Here is a 20,184-nt window from a genome sequence, read left to right as displayed (position 1 = left end):
TACATGTTGAACCTGCTGTATGGTATTGATCAACAATTTGGAATTTCAATGGTATCAATCAAAATACTTGATATGTTGTGAAATTTGTCAATATTTCTTGTGATATGTTTTATAAGGAATGTAGAACAATACATTTATGTCATATTTTGTTTCGTGGTGTAACAGAATTAGCCTCACTGAATTGCCCCTTTAACATGAAAACAGACTTATTGGCAAGGCACTGTGTACATGTTGACCAATGTACCATGATAACATTTCCCCAAAGATGTCTCAGCCTCTGCGTCTCTAAATTGTTTCAGAAACATACATGAGACTGTTGTATAGTGCTGGTTGGTGGTTTTTCTTGTGGAACTCCTACTTTCCTCAATAACTTAATATGACCAGGCATGTATTGCTTGTCCAAGAAGTTACAGAATACTGACCTTGTTTTCCTCAAGTGATAAGAAAGAGAAAAAAATGTAAAAAGAGAATGAAATCTTTATTTTATTGCACCTTGCTTCAAATTACAAGTTACAACACATTTAACAAGATAACAGGCGATAAAATTTGATTACTGATCATCACAAGAAGTAAACTAGACAAGAATATAACAAGAGTGATTGAAATCAACATTTGCAGCTCTGACAACAATAACAACTCTTAAATTATAGCAGTATTCATCTTACAGTATCAAAGAGAACCTCCACATTGACGACCGTGTATGCTAGGGACAAGTACCCAGAGTAGGAAAAACTCCAGGTAAAGCATCATTAAATAAAGTAGAAGTAATAAAATGGAGGCCAATGCATAATTATAATTGCTGCTTAAACTTCAAAAAACACATATACATGTATATATTCAATCAGTTGTTTAACAACCCTATATATCTTCTACAACAATTAGACATATTTGACCCTAACCCTCATTACTATATATGTAATGTACTTTGTATACAAAATCTCACAGTGCACTTGTGATGAATTATATGATGATGAGTTTATTAGGTAATGAACTTTTGACATTCAAAATCAATAACCAATTAGAAATACATGTATTCAATTTTGTTCCAAGAAACATTGAGATTTAGTTTTTCCACATCAACATATTTACCAATCGTAAAGTGTCTTTGGAGGAAAAGTAAAGTTATGACATGGAATCAACAACCAGTCAAAAATGGTTTATGTACATAGGTAGTTTTGTTTGATTGATATTCTTTTAGGAAACATGCATGATTCAGACTTAGCTCTTACTACATGGCATCTACAACTCCCTAAGGCACTTTAAGATTTTTCAAATGACTTGTTCACTTGATCCTGATATTTCATAATAAACCATGAAAGAACAAGAACTAGTTCAAATATGTATTTAGGATTGAATAAGTTTGTTTTTACTAGTCACTCTATATATTCAACATAAAAACTATACCAATAGGCAAAGTCATGTAGGCTATAAACTGGTTGTACCATACAGTGAAGGTTAAAAAAAGGCACTTATGATTAAAATTTGTACATAAATATGAATTTCAAGAAAAAGATATGTTTTATATAGCATATTAAGCTCTAATATCTTTCATTGATACTACAGTATACGAACATGATATCATTGGTCCTCAAAACAAACAAACACAAAATACAGAGAAATACATCAATGTGTCAAAGTCAAAAGATATAATTTTCAAACTTACAATTTTGTAGAAATAAAATTTTGATTTGGCTACAATTTCCTCTTTCAAAACAATTATGCAATGCTAAAGACTGATTAAAACACTTGAGTATTGCTAGTGTACAAATTGGTCATATTTTTATTGGTAACATATTTGGTAAACAAGAAATAAAATACAATTTACTCATCAACAAAAAAAACTTTAATAATGTAAACAATATAAACTTAGATAGGTGAAGATTTTTTAAAGATTATATTTCTGAGCAAGTAATACTCATTGATTGTATTTTTCATTTATAACGTGACTTTGATTAACTCATTCAATCCCCCCTGAAAATTCACAATGAACTGCTCCAGCCTTTGAATTAAAATATTTTAAAAGTATCTTCAGGGGTGAATGAGTTCGAGGTTAACAACCAGCTTCATCTTAATTACTTCTGTTGAATATTACTTCTAAACACACAACAATTGATCACTTTTGTATGATGATGTCCTGTTCAAAAAATGTATTTGTTAGGAAAATATAATGAAACAAAATACCGTTTATGTATAGTCATTGAAAGTAATTCTTGAAGAAACATTTGTAATGGAACCTAAAAATATTATATGTAGATTGTGTGTACAGAGAACTGAATACATATAACATATGTACTGTATACCCTTAAAAACTTTATAAAAAGTTCACACCAGTGTAATTTGCACAGGTACTTTTTGAGGCTAAAAATACTGAAAAAATACAAATATACTCCTACCATTGTAATTTACATAATTAAAATTTCCTCCCTTGGTAAAATAGATTTAAACAGTCATCAGTTTATCTTATAAAGTATGACCAGTACTAAAATAGAATATCAAAGCTCTCCCCGTAAATTGAGTTAACTACACCTTTTTGAAATTATTTCAATTCCAAGGTATACAACAACTTCATGTTAAAAACACAGCTACACGACTGAAGTTTGAGAAGTGAATACATTCTTATTATGTACACGAGTTAAACTTTAGAATCTGCCAACAAAAACAATATCTGTGTAACAATTGTAATAGCATGGTTTGAAGATTTGACTTGGAGAGTTATCTCCCATTGCTCCGTGACGTCGATGGAAGAGCAGGAGCTGGTGTAGTGGTCGGGGAAGGGGATGAAGACGAGTTAAATACCCCAGCACCGTACAGAATCAGTAACACAACGATCGTCAGTACAACAAAGATCACGACGGCTAGAATCATCATCATCTTGGTGTTTTTCCACCAATATTTACGTCGCAACTTTGTAGCTGTCTTCTGGAATGTTTGAGCCTGGGAGAAAATATTATAAAAATTACTTAATTGTGATATCAAAGACGACCTACAGTGAATTATAAATCAAATCATATATTCTGACTGTTATCCCTAAACTTCACTGTTATATTTTGACTTCATGTGATAAGCAGTAACTTGAATTCGTGCTCACTATAAATGAGCTTTTAAGAAACTTGTCTTAAAGTTCGATTTTTCCTTGCCAAGGTTAAAAGTTATATGTGCCGTATTTTTCAAACTCACGAATCAAGATGAGCTTTTAATATGTTATTCATCACCAAAAATTACCAACTTTTTGAAAATTAAAAATTGAAAATCAAAGCATAGGTTTTAATTTTACCTGTACAAATAAGAGCTGAAAATGATTTTTGGCAGTACTGCCAAAAATCATTTATTTACATCAATAGTGAAGTGAAATGAGTACATACGGTGAGACCATGAAGCCAAATTGTGGTCTACAATTTCATTACACATTTTTACAATGTTTTTAGTAATTATAAAGTGACTTCTGCAGGTATGTTTTCATTTAAACATATTTTAAAGGCATAAAAACAACAATTTTTCAGTACAAAATTTCTGTGTTATAACTAACGTTTATAAGTCATCTTAAGCCATTTGAATGGTTTTTACAGCTTTATTCATCAAACCTTATGGTTTATAATAAATTAATGATGAAAAAATAGCATGTCAAAATTATCGCCCAGTTACGGCACATATAACTTTAAGCAGAAATGAAAACTTTTAAAGGTTGTTTCATAAAATCTTATATAATATGAACATTCATTTAGGATTATAATGTAATGTCTAGTGTACCTGTATTTCATATTTAACTACATACAAAACACCATCCCTGATAAAGGGGAATCCCCTTCGAGTTCCCCACCTCTATTTACATTCAATTATATAAAAGCTATTCTATAATTTGTATATTACAGAGTTATCTGCCCTTACAGAAAGGTAGTGATTATGACATGATGTGTTTTCATGTGTAACATCATACTTTTCAGAGAAAACAATTTGAATTTTGTTAAAAAAGTAATGACGTCATAATATATTCCTACCTGCAAGGGAAATAACTCTTTCATATTCAATGACATAATACAATCAAATCAATTTGTCCAAACATGCTTTTCCGCCCACTAAACTTACACTAGCTTCTAAGTCGTTTGTCTTGTCCACCAGATCGTCTAGACGTTCTCCTCGTTCTAAAACTTTCTCTATATTCTGTGTCATTACGTCCTTGACCTCGTCAACCTGTGACCTCAGCATGGACAAATTGTCATTGGCTGGTTTGGAAAATTTCTCCTACGGAAAAAAACCCATAAATAATCATGCATGTAGTTACAACTGCAAGGTATTCGAGGAACAGACATTCATAAAGTGCTCTTTTTAATTATTATAAGTTATTACCTTACTCTGATAGAATGATGTAATTATCGTGCTATTAACAGCTATGGTCATGTAATGCATGCGATGTGTTGCGTGTATGTTGTGCGAGGTGCGTGTTTTAGGAGACTGCGGTATATTCATGAATGACGTGAGGAATGGTATGTATACTGTATAAACCCAGTTAGTAGGTCAAGTCTCTGATTATAAGATTACCTTATAATTACATTTCAAGGCATTATAGTACTGCATTTGTTCGGTAAATAGCATTATTGAAGTTACTGCAATACATCATGTATAGGCCTACCTGCATGCAAAATGCAAAAGATTGATGATGATGATGATGATGAATGACTCTCATTTACATCTCAGAGTTTGGCAATGTATTCATATATTATACATGTATGATTAAAATTTATTTTTGTTTTATGTCCTATGAATAGGAAGGGATGTCTATATAATGTCAGCTTGTCTGGGTGAGCAAAACATGGAGTTCCAACACAAAAACCTTTTACCTATGTACAGTCAGTATGTTACAATTTACCCCATACTGTAGGTTTCAAAACTTGCATATATACAAAAGGCTGCAGTGGCTAATAAGTGGTTAAGATGTCTAAACATTTACGTTACGTCAATAAATAAACATATTTGAAAGTGCAAATGCTTTAATTAGATGTTTGAGTCAGTGATTATACTAAAGTTATGATCAACCGCTGCTGATGTTAATCGTAACAGCGTCAAATACCTTTGCAGATTCATGCATAAAATAACAAGCCATACAATAACGTTATCTGTCACCATGATGATTTCTAGTAAAAGCGAAGTATCTTGAAACATATATCGGCAAATTTCGCTAAATATATATTGCAAAATTGAAAAATATTCGATTTTATTTTTAGAATTTCCCAAATATTTTATTCAAATAACCGGAGGTCATGTAAAAGCCTATTCAAATACACTGAGTTGAAAAACAAAGATAAAGAAGGAAAAAATCGGGACCGCAGAATTTTATGCAAATAACCGAAATATTCAAGTAACCGTTATTCGATTATGTGGAGGTATGCCACAATAAGCCCCTCACCTCTAGTTTTAAAGTTCGAAGTGGGGCAGTTGCCAGGTTAAACTGATCATTAATTGGTGGTTTCTTTCTCTCTGGCCTACCTCCACCTCCAAAACCTGGCACATCCGTAATTGACTCTGACAATTAAGACAGTAAACCAAACAAACTAAAGTTTTGAACTTGTGATCGCTGCCCAGAGAATTAATGTTAATTTGTTTGGTCATGTTTCATACCCTATTAACAATCGGGGTGATTACTGTAATGTTGCTAATATTCATGGTGGTTTTATTTTCGCTGAATTCACAGATTCCAGCAAAGTGGCGAAATCTAATGCCTTGCAGAATTTTTCCAAAGTCATCCATGGATTCACTTAGCACATGCTGTCACATAAATGACACTTTTAAATGCTAAAAGATGTTAAGTGAAAATAAATCCCTGCGAATAAATTCCAAACAGTAAACCGTGAAAATTTACACCCGCAAATTTTAACAAGTATACAGTACAATAGTGTTATATGTATTACTTACACCTTATCCTGAACTTTATTTCCCTCAGTTTACTATAACATTAACTCACCATATTCTGACCAAGAACCATGCCAAACTCGCCATCCAGTTCGTGTGACCTTGGGGTCACGGCTCTCATAGCCATCGTACCACTCTGGAACTTCCTTTTGATCTAAGAAATCAGGTTGAAATGTAATTTGAGTTTGAAAAGAAGCAATAATCAAACAAATTCAAAAGAGCAAATATTTAAACAGTCAGTTAATGCTGTTATTCATATACCAGGTAAACACATTTCAATTAAACTTAAAGAATAAAGTAATTATATTTTGCTGTAAAACATTTTTCAATGCAAATAATGAGATACATATCTGCATTGGCTTTAGAGAACTCTGCGAAATCTGAGAATTTCCTCAAATGTTGAGACTCGTTAATTATGGGTATATATACATGGATCAGGGTAAAACCAAAGTCCTTATTTGGGGTGTTGATCAACTTAGTAATACAAATTGTCTTCTATTATTTAAAGGCCAGACTATTTGCAATCAATCAAGTAACTATATATAAATGTAATTATTTTGGTGCAATAAAATTACAGTTCAAAACTATTTTGAACAATTTACCATAACCATGATAATGTATAATGTATATTATATATATTTGATCTATGGGAGTCTGATATAAAGGACTTTTAAGATATATGTAGTCCTGATCCAGAATAAAAATTTTTTTCATGATATCTTATCTTAGTGCAATGACCAATTTGAATATTCATAATTACTTTACTGATGATGTACAGAAAGCATTACTAGCAATATCTTTACTGTTAACCAACTTATTTTCACAGCAAACTAATCTCGCGATTTTTTTTTTTTTACTGAAGGACGTTTTCGCGGAGATTAATTTTGCGATTGTCCTATACTTTACCTGTATTTGAAAAAGTTTTGTGGAGATTTATTTTCGCGATTTTTATTAGCCGTGGAATTTAATCGCATGTGAAAATAATTTGTGTTACAATATGTGTTTGTTTACAATAAATGTACCTCAGCTAAAAATGCATAAGGTTGTTTCTTTCCAAAGTCTGCCTTAGCTGCACACAGGAATACAATACCATTGGCTATTTCACAGTGGAACATGTAACTGTAAAAATTATAAATATAAATCAAAAGTATAACTAAAATAAAACTAAAAATAATTATAGAGATAACAATTTTAAATGAGTAAGAAATTAACAAAATGAAATCGAAAACAAAGTCCAAACTAAAATGTGACAGAAAAATAGATAAATAATATGGACTAACGTTGCCTACCATTCAAAACTTTACAAATTAAAATTTCAAAATAAAATACATGCATGTACACTTAAACCTTGTTTACTTGAAGTTAACTAGACCAATGTTAACACTTTAATTAGGATGTAGTCATTCCATGTTAATAATAAAGTTTACCAGGGGTACTTGAATTAGACTGTGAAAAGTTTAATTAGGACTAGACTGCATGCATGGCCATCAGACCCTAAGTAATGATTAATAAGATTTTCTCAGATGATTTCCTAAACTAGATTATCTCCCCTGCTAAGATCAAGAACCCGACAATCAGACAAAAACTACCAAGCCAAATTTTAGTGTTTATTTTAATAGACTAGAGACAGGTGGTGGAAGCCAGTTAGAGTACCTGAGGAAAGCCAACGACCTGGCAACTGCCCCACATGGGATTTGAACTTGCAACCCAGAAGTGGGAGGCTTGTTGTATGTAACATGTCAGGACATCTTTGATTAATTGATTGTTTATTAAACTTTAAGCCTTACGGCATAAGTACATGTACATCCAAACCTTTTGAATTCTATCTGTGGCCTGGGCCCTTACAGTTGAGACCAACATTAAACCCCTGAAGACACATTTGAACTATTCCCATAAACCCCTAAGACACATTTGAACTATTCCCAATCAAATACAGGAACAGTTCATTATGAATTTCCAGGGGTGAATGAGTGATATGAGTTGGAGCTAACGAGGTTTAACAGTATATGAATATATTATTGTAATAAATGAACTAACACTTCATTAGTTTTTAAATCATATGATATACAAAATGAACAATATCTATATACAGTATATAAGACAAAGAAATTAAACAAAAAAAATTATGATTTCGGAGAATGGCATGCTACCTGTCGGAGCTGTAGGTTGTCTTTCCATCGTTCCGTGTGGGGATGTTTCTAAGTATAGATTCAACTATGGTCTCAAAAGATCCTGCTCCGATTTGGTGACTGCACAGCACAGTGGTGCCATTGGCAACACAGCTGTACACAATAGTCATCTATAAATAGGACAAAAAAATGTGTTAATAATAAAAAATGCCTAAAAGGGCCTGCATCACTCACCTACTGCCTGGCAGTCCTAGTCCATGATTATAAGAACATGTTCTAAGGCCTTTTAATTTTGGTCAATTCATAATATTTTTAGAGAAATATTTCTTAATATGCAGTAGTAAAGGACTATAATGCATGGTTTGTGCCTTTTATGGTCCCCTAATACATCAAACTTCAAAACCAGCTGTTATTCAGTGTAAATTTTTGAATTTCAAATATAGAGTGGTACATCCTTGATACAAATGGCATAAAAGCTGTAACATCGTATAATTGAAATTAGCTGCTTCGTGTTAACCATCCTAAACTTGTATAAATTATGTAAATGTGAAAGTTTTGTCAATATTGACCATTTTTCATCTTTGTATCTTTGAACTTATTTCATACACTTTATTTCCCCTGAAGAAGTGCTTATTTTCAATATCAAGTTTGTTCAAGATTGTGCCCTTTATAGTATCAAGTGTTTTCAATCGTTGTAATACATGTACCCAAAGCAACAGCTAAATTCTTTCTGGATATGATAGGTTTTTAAGATTTGTCATTTTTAATTCCATTAAAGTTCAAGTACATTATTTAGCTTAGTGGTTTAAACTTCATTTTCAAACAATTGAAAAGGGATTATGTTCTAGTTACACATTGGTACAGTTCAATCATAATTTCCTTATATATAAAGTTTGTCATTAAGTAATATTTTGTCCAACCAGAAACTTGCATGTACTGTTCATGTACTGAACAGGAAATTGAAATTAAACATGTGAAGGGTCAATGAATATAAATGAAATTGTTATGAATATATCAGAATAGATATATTTCAAAATTATAAAAAAAAACCCAACAATAACACTAGACCTAAATAAACAAGTAGGTATATTTTCAAAAACTAATAAAAAATATAAAATTGTAAGAAACCTACAGTCGCCAAACATTTACATATATTTTCATGCCATTTCCCCACTATCTAATAAAAAAATACAATGTACACATGTACGTCTAGTTTCACTTTCGTTTTTCATAGCTTTTGTACAGCGAACACGCGCATATATCCTTGATATTGTAATACGAAAATCCTTCTCTCTGTCAGCATTTAAAGACATTTAACAACTTCATAAACGAAGTGATAAGTTTGTACTTCTGCATTGCATACATCATGAATGTGTCACCATAATGTCAACATAGGTTATGGTGTGATTCTTTGATTGGCACGTCACTTCGATCGCCTCTGTATAAAGCACCTGCATGTATTTCGATCCTTTCTTCAACCGTGATGTAATTAATTACCATGCCGACACCTACCTTGGCTCTAAGATCGATGAAGCCGAGTACTTTACGGACACGATCAGCTGGCGAGCATAACAGGAAGAGGGCGTCAATATATTATATATGGAGAGCGATTATCGTCAAATTACTTCCGGTAAATCAAGCAGCCAATCAAAGCACAACAGAAAAATATGTGCCAAGCGGGAAAATTTGAATAGAATAAAAACTATTAAACAGCAGACAAAAACACGGCGCTTATCTGCATATTTGGAAGTTAAAGTGTATATGAACTTGATACAGGAAGTAAAAGATAAGAAAACAAACATTGATAATTATAAAGAGGCATGCTTCCACTCGTGATATCGGCCCGTATCGACTCTGAGTATATAGGTGATCATAGTAGACTGTGTAAAAATGATCTTCAGTTGCAGGTTCCTATTATATATACATAGCATAAGTGGTTCAGTCACCGTACATGTTCACTAATAGGAAGATTTAGATTTCGACTCAATATCATGTGTTTCTATTATTATTATTATTATTACAAATAGAAACCCTTTGTCATGCAAATAGAGATTTAAAATTATTGAATTATATCTGATATGAAACTAATCCAGTACACATGCAAACTGTCTTTCGAAAAATGTCCTTACGCGGCATGCACAATCTATCTGAATACGATGCTACCTTGGCTAGCAAAGTTGATTTTAATCCTAGAGATCCTAATGCGCACATGAGAAATATATCACAAACTGTCCTTATTGTATATTTGTTCATTTTAAGCATCTAGTTTTGAAACGGTCCCTAATTCTCATTGGCACTATTTGCGATTCAGGTAAAACAATTAGAATTCATAGATTTTGTGCATAAACGTAATCAGTAGACGTTCTATTGATTCTAAAATGAACATGAAAATGATGTGTATGCACTGGAGTACGGAAGTCTTTGGTAAGAACACGCCTGAATCTACATCAATAAATACTTAAAGTTAAACATTTATTATCAATCCAGGTCGATATAAAGGACAAGTAACATGTATATAAATATGCATGCGTCAGTTTGATTCGATGTGTTATAAAAATGAAACTAGACATGAATATATACAGTTTTATTACTAGGCATACATATATCGCCCATTATAACATTCAACCTGTATATTTGTCCACTAAACCTGCCTATATTATTAGGCTTTTTAATTTTTTCCCCTAATATATATTATAAAAAAGAAAAAGAAAAAAAAGCCTAATAATATTGGCAGGTTTAGCGGACTACCTGTAGATATGAAATTAATAACCATAAAAAGAGCGTTTATGCATTGATTTGAGAGCTTGAAATATTTTGATTAAAACACAAATAGAGGAAACATGTTTTGTAACAGTAAAGTTTATAGGTGAGCTATATAGATCACTCTAATCGTTAACCTTTTGGAAACCGGCAAATGGTCTAATAGGCCTAAATCACATTTACATCAGTGTTACAACAAAACGGTTCAGGTATAGTTCTATTTACATAATTTATTGTGTTGTTTCTGGAGAGGAGAAAATGTAGCTCATGCTTATTTTAAGATGGTTACCATAGTAACTAAAAACACAACGAAACAAATATATAGACCTGTCCTACCATGCGAAAGATGTAGTTAGTCCATATTTAAAATTCACCTTTTTTTAATTTTTATGTGTTCAGTTGGCAATTAACGGGAGTATGAATGTCAACTCACTAGGACAGTTAGGCAAAGATGAAGCTTGCTAGCGCGTCATGTTGAATTTTCCACTTCATGTTGAATTGTCATGTCCATTTGGCAATTATGTGAGCATTAGCCTATTAGTACTGTCACCTAGAAAACGGCAAATTTAATGAAGCGCGCTTAGCGTTTCATGTTGAATTTGCCGCTGTCCAGTTGGCAGTCATACTCCCATATTTGGCAACTGAATGCAGTTCAATGCTTATATAGATCTACATTTTATGACAACTTTTATGATAAAATCCCAAGAGAGGATAATAAACAGAGACTTATTCAAAACTTAGCCAATACTTCAGCATTTTACCAGTTGTGCCAATATCATTATTCAGATCTAAAACAAATGTTTGATCCTATCGACACTAATTTATTATATCGTATGCTAACATAATCTTTGAATACAATGACTACAAATTGGCATTTAAATGTTTAACATTAATTAGCAGTAAACTCGGTGAACCACCCTCGGAAACCCAGTGTCTAAACTCCACTACGCTCCGTTTATAAGGCCGTAGACTGATTCACGTGGGTAACCGGGTCAACTTGAAATTCTAATTCAAATAAAATAAGTGTCAGATATCTGTATTCATGAACCTGATTGTAGTAAATTTTGCAGAATGTAAAAAAAAAAATCTGCTTTTTTCAAAATATACATTTTATTGCTGTAACAATTAAAAAGACCACAGACTCTGATGTGTAACTATATATGCTCTTAATAATTAGATCAATATCGAAACATCATTGTATTGGTCTAATAACAGTTTTTGCTCCAACTTCCAAGTTACACATACATGTATTGTCCAAATGTTTGTTTGTTTGTCTGTCTGTCTGTCTGTCTGAGTTTTACTGCCCATCGACAACTAAGGTCATTTAGGGCCAAACTATAAGTCATGCATTATGATTTTTGCCTGTCTTAACTAAACCTCATACTTGGCATGTACCCAGTTTATTTGCTATCCTACGATAAGACAAAATGATATATAAGTTGGTTCCATATTGCAAGACAATTAGCATACAACTTGATATATAAAATAAGATCAGTGTGGTGCATTTTAAAAACAACAAAAACATCATACACTTGTACCATACCCATTTAACACATGAAAATGCCCAGACTTAAAAGGCTTACAAAACACTATTACAAACATACAGTATTACACATATAAACCCAATCATTAAAGGATGAGTGCATGTCCTAGCTCCAATTGGATCGAAATATAATACCACAGTGAAAAACAACTGGATTATACAGGAGTGATAACTATACAAAACACTTAAAGATATGTTCAGAAATAGATTTACAACTTATTTTAATGGTATGTGAATGAAGATCAAAATTATAACTGATTCACAAGAACGGATTAATTAAGGTAGCTTTTATGTACTGATTAGAAGTGAATTGAGATAAAAAGACATTCAGTGGAGTAGATGAAGGTCAACATTTAAATTTCATTTTGTGGAATCAAGTGTTCGGATCAGGGATTTATCCGAGTGAAAATCAAACCATTGAGTGAATTTGATCTCACGATCAAAAATGACTTATTGGAGAAGTCATATAAAATTAATGGTTAAAAGAAACATTCACCGAGATTTATTAAGACAACCTAATGCGAAAAAGTAAATTTGCGCGAACTGAAAAGGAACAATCTACTGATGTAAACTGGCTTATCCTATCAACCGAATCTTATTATATAAGGGACACTTCTTAATCATTACAATGGTTCTTTTCACAATAAAAAGCATTCGAAATGATGGCTCAAATCCTCGTTTCAAAGATGAGACGGAAGTTGTAGATTTGACATTACGTGTCATATACATGATCAAGAAGACATACGTTTCTTTCCTGGTTCGCGTGCTGGTATCTTTTGTGCTAGATTTTGCTGAAATTATTTTCCTACTCGCGTACTGGGATATGGGTGGATTTAGTATTTTCCTCTATATTTTCCTACCAATTTATGCAAGTGAGCTGGCATTATTCTGGATCGTGATCTTACCACTGGAAATTCTTTTTCGCTGGTTTTTAAAATTTAAATTCAGCTACGAGACACCACGCGATATGGGCGAAATCATCTTCCTTTATAAAATGCTTTCTTTAACCCATGCGTCAGCGATATTCATCTGTATGCTGGTATATAAAATGGCAGTTTTTAACACTATTGAATTGATACTGTTCATAGTTGTTACACTGGACGTATTTCTCAATTTGGTTGTCATAGCATGCGCAGTAACGATTGAAATCACTTATCTTTATTCCATCCCAGTTATAGAGTTCTTCAAGAGGATGTTTTAATTTTTTACATGTAGACACTTGTACTGGTGTATAGTGTTAATTTTCACAGCGATTTTCAATAGATAAACAGTTGTTTTACACCTCGTCAAGAGTACGACTGTTATTGTTGGTAAACTAGCTGTTTAATTTAATATGAATGTTATAAAACTTTTTGCGCAGTAATGACATACCATTACTGCGCAAAAAAAATGACATGCTATTTTTCTTCAGTAATCTATTGTAAATTGTCCATTCTTTATTTGATGTATTTATGATAATTTTGTCTAATTGTTGTGACGTATGACGTCACTTTAAAGCCTTATACAGAAGAGCATAACCGCCATCAATTATATATGAAAAACTAGTTATGATATATGTTTTTGAATACATATAAACAGTTATCACCGGATAAATAAGTGTATATTGTTACCCGACTCTCTATATTAATGTAAATGAAGTAATATACAGTTGTTTCATGCCTTTTCAGTCAACAGTCAAAACTCTTTCCCGAGGTATTGCGACCAGCCCGATGAACTGTTTCCCTCGACCGGAGTCAGAGGGAAAAAGTTTATAGGGTTGGTCCCTACACCGAGAAAATCTTTCTTATCAGAAGCCCAGTGATAAGTTTACGATTATTGTTCAAGTCACAAATAGTTGTTTCATGCCTTTTCAGTCAACAGTCTCTTTCGGTGTTGGAACCAACCCTATTTTTATAAACTGTTTCCCTCGGCCTCCAGCCTCGGGAAACAGTTCATCGGGTTGGTCCCAACACCGAGGGGAAAGAGTTTTGTGTATACATGTAAGTGCATTTATACACTTATATATCCGATGATAATTGTTTATATTTATTAAAAAACAGTTACCGTAACTGTAGTTTTTCATATATAAGTGTATAATTTCATATATAGTGTATAAGTATATAATTAATGGCGGAATTGCTCTTCCGTAGCCTTATTTTACCATAATTATCCATTTTAGGATATGTGATACTGTGTCACTGATAAATATATTTTAATTCTAAAAATATTTGTCCTCTTTTATTAGTTTAAATGTAGCTTTTGACATCCAATTTTAGATGTTTTTTATGGTGACTGTTTCATGTGGCTGACCTGTATCTGTACATGGGAGTTGTCGATATAGTTATAATTAATCATTATCTGCAAGCAAACAAAATGTTTGGCTAACGTAGGTGATATTCGTGGAGCTGAATGTGCTAAAGTGCAGTTTTAACCAAATTGTTAGGATTTTATCTTAAAGGGTTTGTATTTTACCAACTTGTTCAAGTATATATCCATATTTTGTATATTAAACGTCCTAAGATACATGTGCAGCAACTGGGCGAAAATTTTGACATGTTATTTTTTCTTCAGTACCTGGTATTTAACCGGAAATAAAAACCCCTACTCAGAGAAGAAATAAAGGTCAAAAGTGTGTGGGCGGTCTTATTTGCGGACAACCCGATCTATTAGGACAGATCTTGGATTTTTTAATGTCGTGTCATTGTTGTTAAAGTCGTACGTCAGACGGGATATAGCTAGATGTTCTGGGATTGATAATAATAATAATGATGTATGATTGAAATGAAATCAAATGTCATTACAAATTAAAATATAAACAATACCAGTAGTAATCCTGAAAGTGAAACACACTTAAAACACACACATTTTTGCACGAGTCTCCTGTAAGAGAGAGATAGGGTCTTATTTTCAGATACACACCCCAATTCTGAAAATGTGTCAAAAAAGGGGGGGATCTTATTAGCGGTTAAATACAGTAATCTATTGAAAGTTTAAATGAATTAATCTGTGACAATCATTCAAATGGACAAGCAAACCTGTACATTTTATGATTCCTTATAAACGTTAGTTACGTACATCACAGAAATTATGAACTGTAAAATTCTTGTTTTTTATGCCATATATCTGTTAAGATGGAACATACCTTCAGAAATCACTTTACAAATTACTAATAACACTGTAAAAATGTTAAATGAAATCATTGACCAGAACTTAGCTTCACAGTCTGACCGTATAATGTACTTATTGTGCAGCAGTACTGCAGAATTTATTATTTGTACTTAGTAAAATTAAAACCTATGTGTTGAAAGTATTGTAATTCTCAAAATGTTGGTGACTTTTGTTGGTGAATAACATATCAAAATCTCCTTGATTCCAAAGTATGAAAAATACAGCACAATCATTGTGAACACTTAAATCGTTTTTCTTAAAAATGAATTGTTAGAAGAACTGAGCCAGCTTCTGTGTACTGAACTATCCGTCAAACCTTCCTCTAAGACTTGTTGTATCATGAAGATAGGAGTTATCTCTCCTATACTGTTCCAAGATTTAACACATTGCATACAGGGGAGACCGTCCTTAAATGACCTTAGCAAACTAAACATGAAACAGTTGTCATTGAACAAATAACACAGTTGTCAGAAATCGACACACAAAACAGTTATCATGTAGTATTGCTAAAATACCTGTTGTATCATGAAAGATAGGCGTTATCTCTCCTATACTTGCTGTTACAAGATGTAAGGTGTTTGGAATTTAATCTTGTAATAGGGTAATTACATTGTACAAGATCTAGTATTCTGTTGCAGATATCTGTTGCTTGATCTTCAGAGTTCAATCTTGTATTAGTGAAATTAATGACCTGTGTACAAGATTATTAGGCACAGTTGTCAGTTAACAAAGTAGAAATAAAACAGTTGTCAATTAATAATTAAGAAACATAACAGTTAGTTAACAAACTAGACACAAAACAGTTGTCAGTTAACAAACTAGACACAAAACAGTTGTCAGTTAACAAACTAGACACAAAACAGTTGTCAGTTAACAAACTAGAAACAAAGAAAAGAAGTTTTCATTTAACAGACTAGACACAAAACAGTTGTCAGTTAACAAACTAAACACAAAACAGTTGTCACTTAACAAACTAGACACAAAACAGTTGTCAGTTAACAAACTAGAAACAAAGAAAAGAAGTTTTCATTTAACAGACTAGACACAAAACAGTTGTCAGTTGTTAACAAACTAAACACAAAACAGTTGTCATGTAACAAACTAGACACAAAACAGTTGTTATGTAACAAACCAGACCTGAATCAGTTGTCAGTTAACAAACTAGACACAAATCAGTTGTCAGTTAACAAACTAGACCTGAATAATTTGTCAGTTAACAAACTAGACACAAAACAGTTGTCAGTTAACAGACTAGACACAAAACAGTTGTCAGTTAACAAACTAGACACAAAACAGTTGTCAGTTAACAAACTAGACACAAAACAGTTATCAGTTAACAAACTAGACACAAAACAGTTGTCAGTTAACAAACTAGACACAAAACAGTTGTCAGTTAACAAACTAGACACAAAACAGTTGTCAGTTAACAAGTAACAAACTAGACACAAAATAGTTGTCAGTTAATAAACTAGACACAAAACAGTTATCAGTTAACAAACAAGACACACTAAACAGTTATCAGTTAACAAACTAGTCACACAACAGTAGTCAGTTAACCATTAACAAACTAGACACAAAATAGTTGTCAGTTAATAAACTAGACACAAAACAGTTATCAGTTAACAAACAAGACACACTAAACAGTTATCAGTTAACAAACTAGACACAAAACAGTTGTCAGTTAACAAACTAGACACAAAACAGTTGTCAGTTAACAAACTAGAAACAAAGAAAAGAAGTTTTCATTTAACAGACTAGACACAAAACAGTTGTCAGTTAACAAACTAAACACAAAACAGTTGTCAGTTAACAAACTAGACACAAAACAGTTGTCAGTTAACAAACTAGAAACAAAGAAAAGAAGTTTTCATTTAACAGACTAGACACAAAACAGTTGTCATTTAACAGACTAGACACAAAACAGTTGTCAGTTAACAAACTAAACACAAAACAGTTGTCAGTTAACAAACTAGACACAAAACAGTTGTCAGTTAACAAACTAGAAACAAAGAAAAGAAGTTTTCATTTAACAGACTAGACACAAAACAGTTGTCAGTTGTTAACAAACTAAACACAAAACAGTTGTCATGTAACAAACTAGACACAAAACAGTTGTTATGTAACAAACCAGACCTGAATCAGTTGTCAGTTAACAAACTAGACACAAATCAGTTGTCAGTTAACAAACTAGACCTGAATAATTTGTCAGTTAACAAACTAGACACAAAACAGTTGTCAGTTAACAGACTAGACACAAAACAGTTGTCAGTTAACAAACTAGACACAAAACAGTTGTCAGTTAACAAACTAGACACAAAACAGTTGTCAGTTAACAAACTAGACACAAAACAGTTGTCAGTTAACAAACTAGACACAAAACAGTTGTCAGTTAACAAACTAGACACAAAACAGTTGTCAGTTAACAAGTAACAAACTAGACACAAAATAGTTGTCAGTTAATAAACTAGACACAAAACAGTTATCAGTTAACAAACAAGACACACTAAACAGTTATCAGTTAACAAACTAGTCACACAACAGTAGTCAGTTAACCATTAACAAACTAGACACAAAATAGTTGTCAGTTAATAAACTAGACACAAAATAGTTATCAGTTAACAAACAAGACACACTAAACAGTTATCAGTTAACAAACTAGACACAAAACAGTTGTTATGTAACAAACTAGACCTGAATAAGTTGCCAGTTAACAAACTAGACACAAAAGAGTTGTCAGTTAACAAACTATAGACACGAATGAGTTTTCAGTTAACAAACTAGACACAAAACAGTTGTCCATTAACAGACTAGACACAAAATAGTTGTCAGTTAATAAACTATAGACACGAATGAGTTTTCAGTTAACAAACTAGTCACATAACAGTTGTCCATTAACAGACTAGACTCAAAATAGTTGTCAGTTAATAAACTAGACACAAAACAGTTATCAGTTAACAAACAAGACACACAAAACAGTTATCAGTTAACAAACTAGTCACACAACAGTAGTCAGTTAACCATTAACAAACTAGACACAAAATAGTTGTCAGTTAACAAACTAGTCACAAAACAGTTGTCAGTTAACAAGTAACAAACTAGACACAAAATAGTTGTCAGTTAATAAACTAGACACAAAACAGTTATCAGTTAACAAACAAGACACACTAAACAGTTATCAGTTAACAAACTAGACACAAAACAGTTGTCAGTTAACTATTAACAAACTAGACACAAAATAGTTGTCAGTTAATAAACTAGACACAAAACAGTTATCAGTTAACAAACAAGACACACTAAACAGTTGTCAGTTAACAAACTAGACACAAAACAGTTGTTATGTAACAAACTAGACACAAAACAGTTGTCAGTTAACAAACTAGACACAAAACAGTTGTCAGTTAACAAACTAGACACAAAACAGTAAATTGTGTTGTCAATTAACAAACTAGACACAAAACAGTTGTCAGTTAACAAACCAGACAAGGTACATTGTTGTTACTTTGCATGCATCAGTGAAATAGCTGTAAAAAAGGTAATAGTTCCACTATGGCAAGGAGACACAACACGAATATACCACAGTCTCCCAAACATAGAAAACTTATACCCATCCAACACATTGCATACAGACGATGCAATCCTAAATGAGTTTAGCAATTAAACTATAGACATGAAAGAGTTGTCAATGAAAAAACAAGACAGTTGTCAGAAAATCTGCAGACACACAAAACAGTGAGAGATAGACAAAGATCATCCTGTTGTCTGATTTATCTGATTTTAATAGAAAAGACAAAAAATGGATGCTTGACACAAAAGAACGGATAAGCAGGTCACTGTCTCTAGGCCTGAAGCGCTATACAAGAGCGTGAAAGATAAGACAGATCTGCAGACACATCGTCAATCACTTGTAAGATAGCAGCCCACTAGACACATTAACTGTCTCAATAAACATTTATCTACATGACCTGTTCGAGTTGTCACACGAGATTTATTCACCTTTAAAACAAATATTCCTTTTTTTTCTACTGACCTTTCTACACAATGATCTGATTATTATGATGATTATTTAAAACAATGAGCAAGAGAGTAGACATCACATGCATTGTTAAAACTTTCTCTCAACACTTATCCAAAAATGATGTCAAGAACATTTAAAATTGACTACATGTACTTTAAAATAATTAAACAGATACAAAAACATTGAACTTCCTGTTGCCAATCCTATTTCTATGACTCAAAGTTATCTGGCCCTAGTTGAGGAATTGGTAAAATGTTACATGGTTACAGTCGGCTAGGAAGTAGAGTTGACTGGCATGGTGACGTCGTCATGGATCTAGCCCCACGCCACCAAAACCGTGGGCTGTCTCGGGAAGAATATTGATTATTATAGGTACATTGGGAATCTGGGAACAGATACGATAGGACGGCTAATGAAAGTTAGCACAGCAACAATGGCGTCACAACTTTAATTGAATGACTTTCTGATGGATGGCGTGGAAACACAAGTTACTTAGGAGATTGGCTGTCTGTTAAAAGATTTATTTGCCTCTGAATAGAGTATTGTTATTGAACATGGTTAAATGGGGCATCCAATCACCTAGAACTTGAAGCACTGCAACCCAGAAATTCTTCCAACACTCTCAGGCTTTTAATGACAAAATAGTTTTTTTTTATTAATTGAAATGGAATTCTAAATTAGTGTAA

At 32.5% G+C, this 20,184-nt stretch overlaps 1 protein-coding gene across 1 annotated transcript; it reads right to left on the bottom strand.

Annotated features, from left to right (window-relative positions):
* Positions 1–462: 462 nt before the first annotated feature.
* On the bottom strand, positions 463–9,661 carry LOC138323495 (uncharacterized). Its single transcript, XM_069268148.1, has 6 exons — positions 9,546–9,661; positions 8,055–8,203; positions 6,927–7,023; positions 5,957–6,058; positions 4,084–4,239; positions 463–2,934 (listed from the first exon to the last, which is right to left on the bottom strand). The coding sequence occupies exons 2-6, from the start codon at positions 8,201–8,203 to the stop codon at positions 2,713–2,715; spliced, it is 726 nt and encodes a 241-aa protein (XP_069124249.1). The 5' UTR covers positions 9,546–9,661; the 3' UTR covers positions 463–2,712.
* Between the last annotated feature and the right edge of the window lie 10,523 nt (positions 9,662–20,184).

Source organism: Argopecten irradians, chromosome 5 (genome assembly GCF_041381155.1).
Source record: "Argopecten irradians isolate NY chromosome 5, Ai_NY, whole genome shotgun sequence".
Classification (NCBI taxonomy): domain Eukaryota; kingdom Metazoa; phylum Mollusca; class Bivalvia; order Pectinida; family Pectinidae; genus Argopecten; species Argopecten irradians.
Note: the sequence above shows the minus strand (reverse complement) of the source record. Positions and strands in the feature narration are given on the sequence as shown.

Bases quoted from the DNA above. Each gene is read 5' to 3' on its own strand.
- LOC138323495 (XM_069268148.1), bottom strand. From the start codon at position 8,203: ATGACTATTGTGTACAGCTGTGTTGCCAATGGCACCACTGTGCTGTGC. The intron at 7,024-8,054 runs GTAGCATGCCAT...TAATTTTTACAG, and splicing joins ACAACCTACAGCTCCGACAG to TTACATGTTCCACTGTGAAA. The intron at 6,059-6,926 runs GTACATTTATTG...CTGATTTCTTAG, and splicing joins CTTATGCATTTTTAGCTGAG to ATCAAAAGGAAGTTCCAGAG.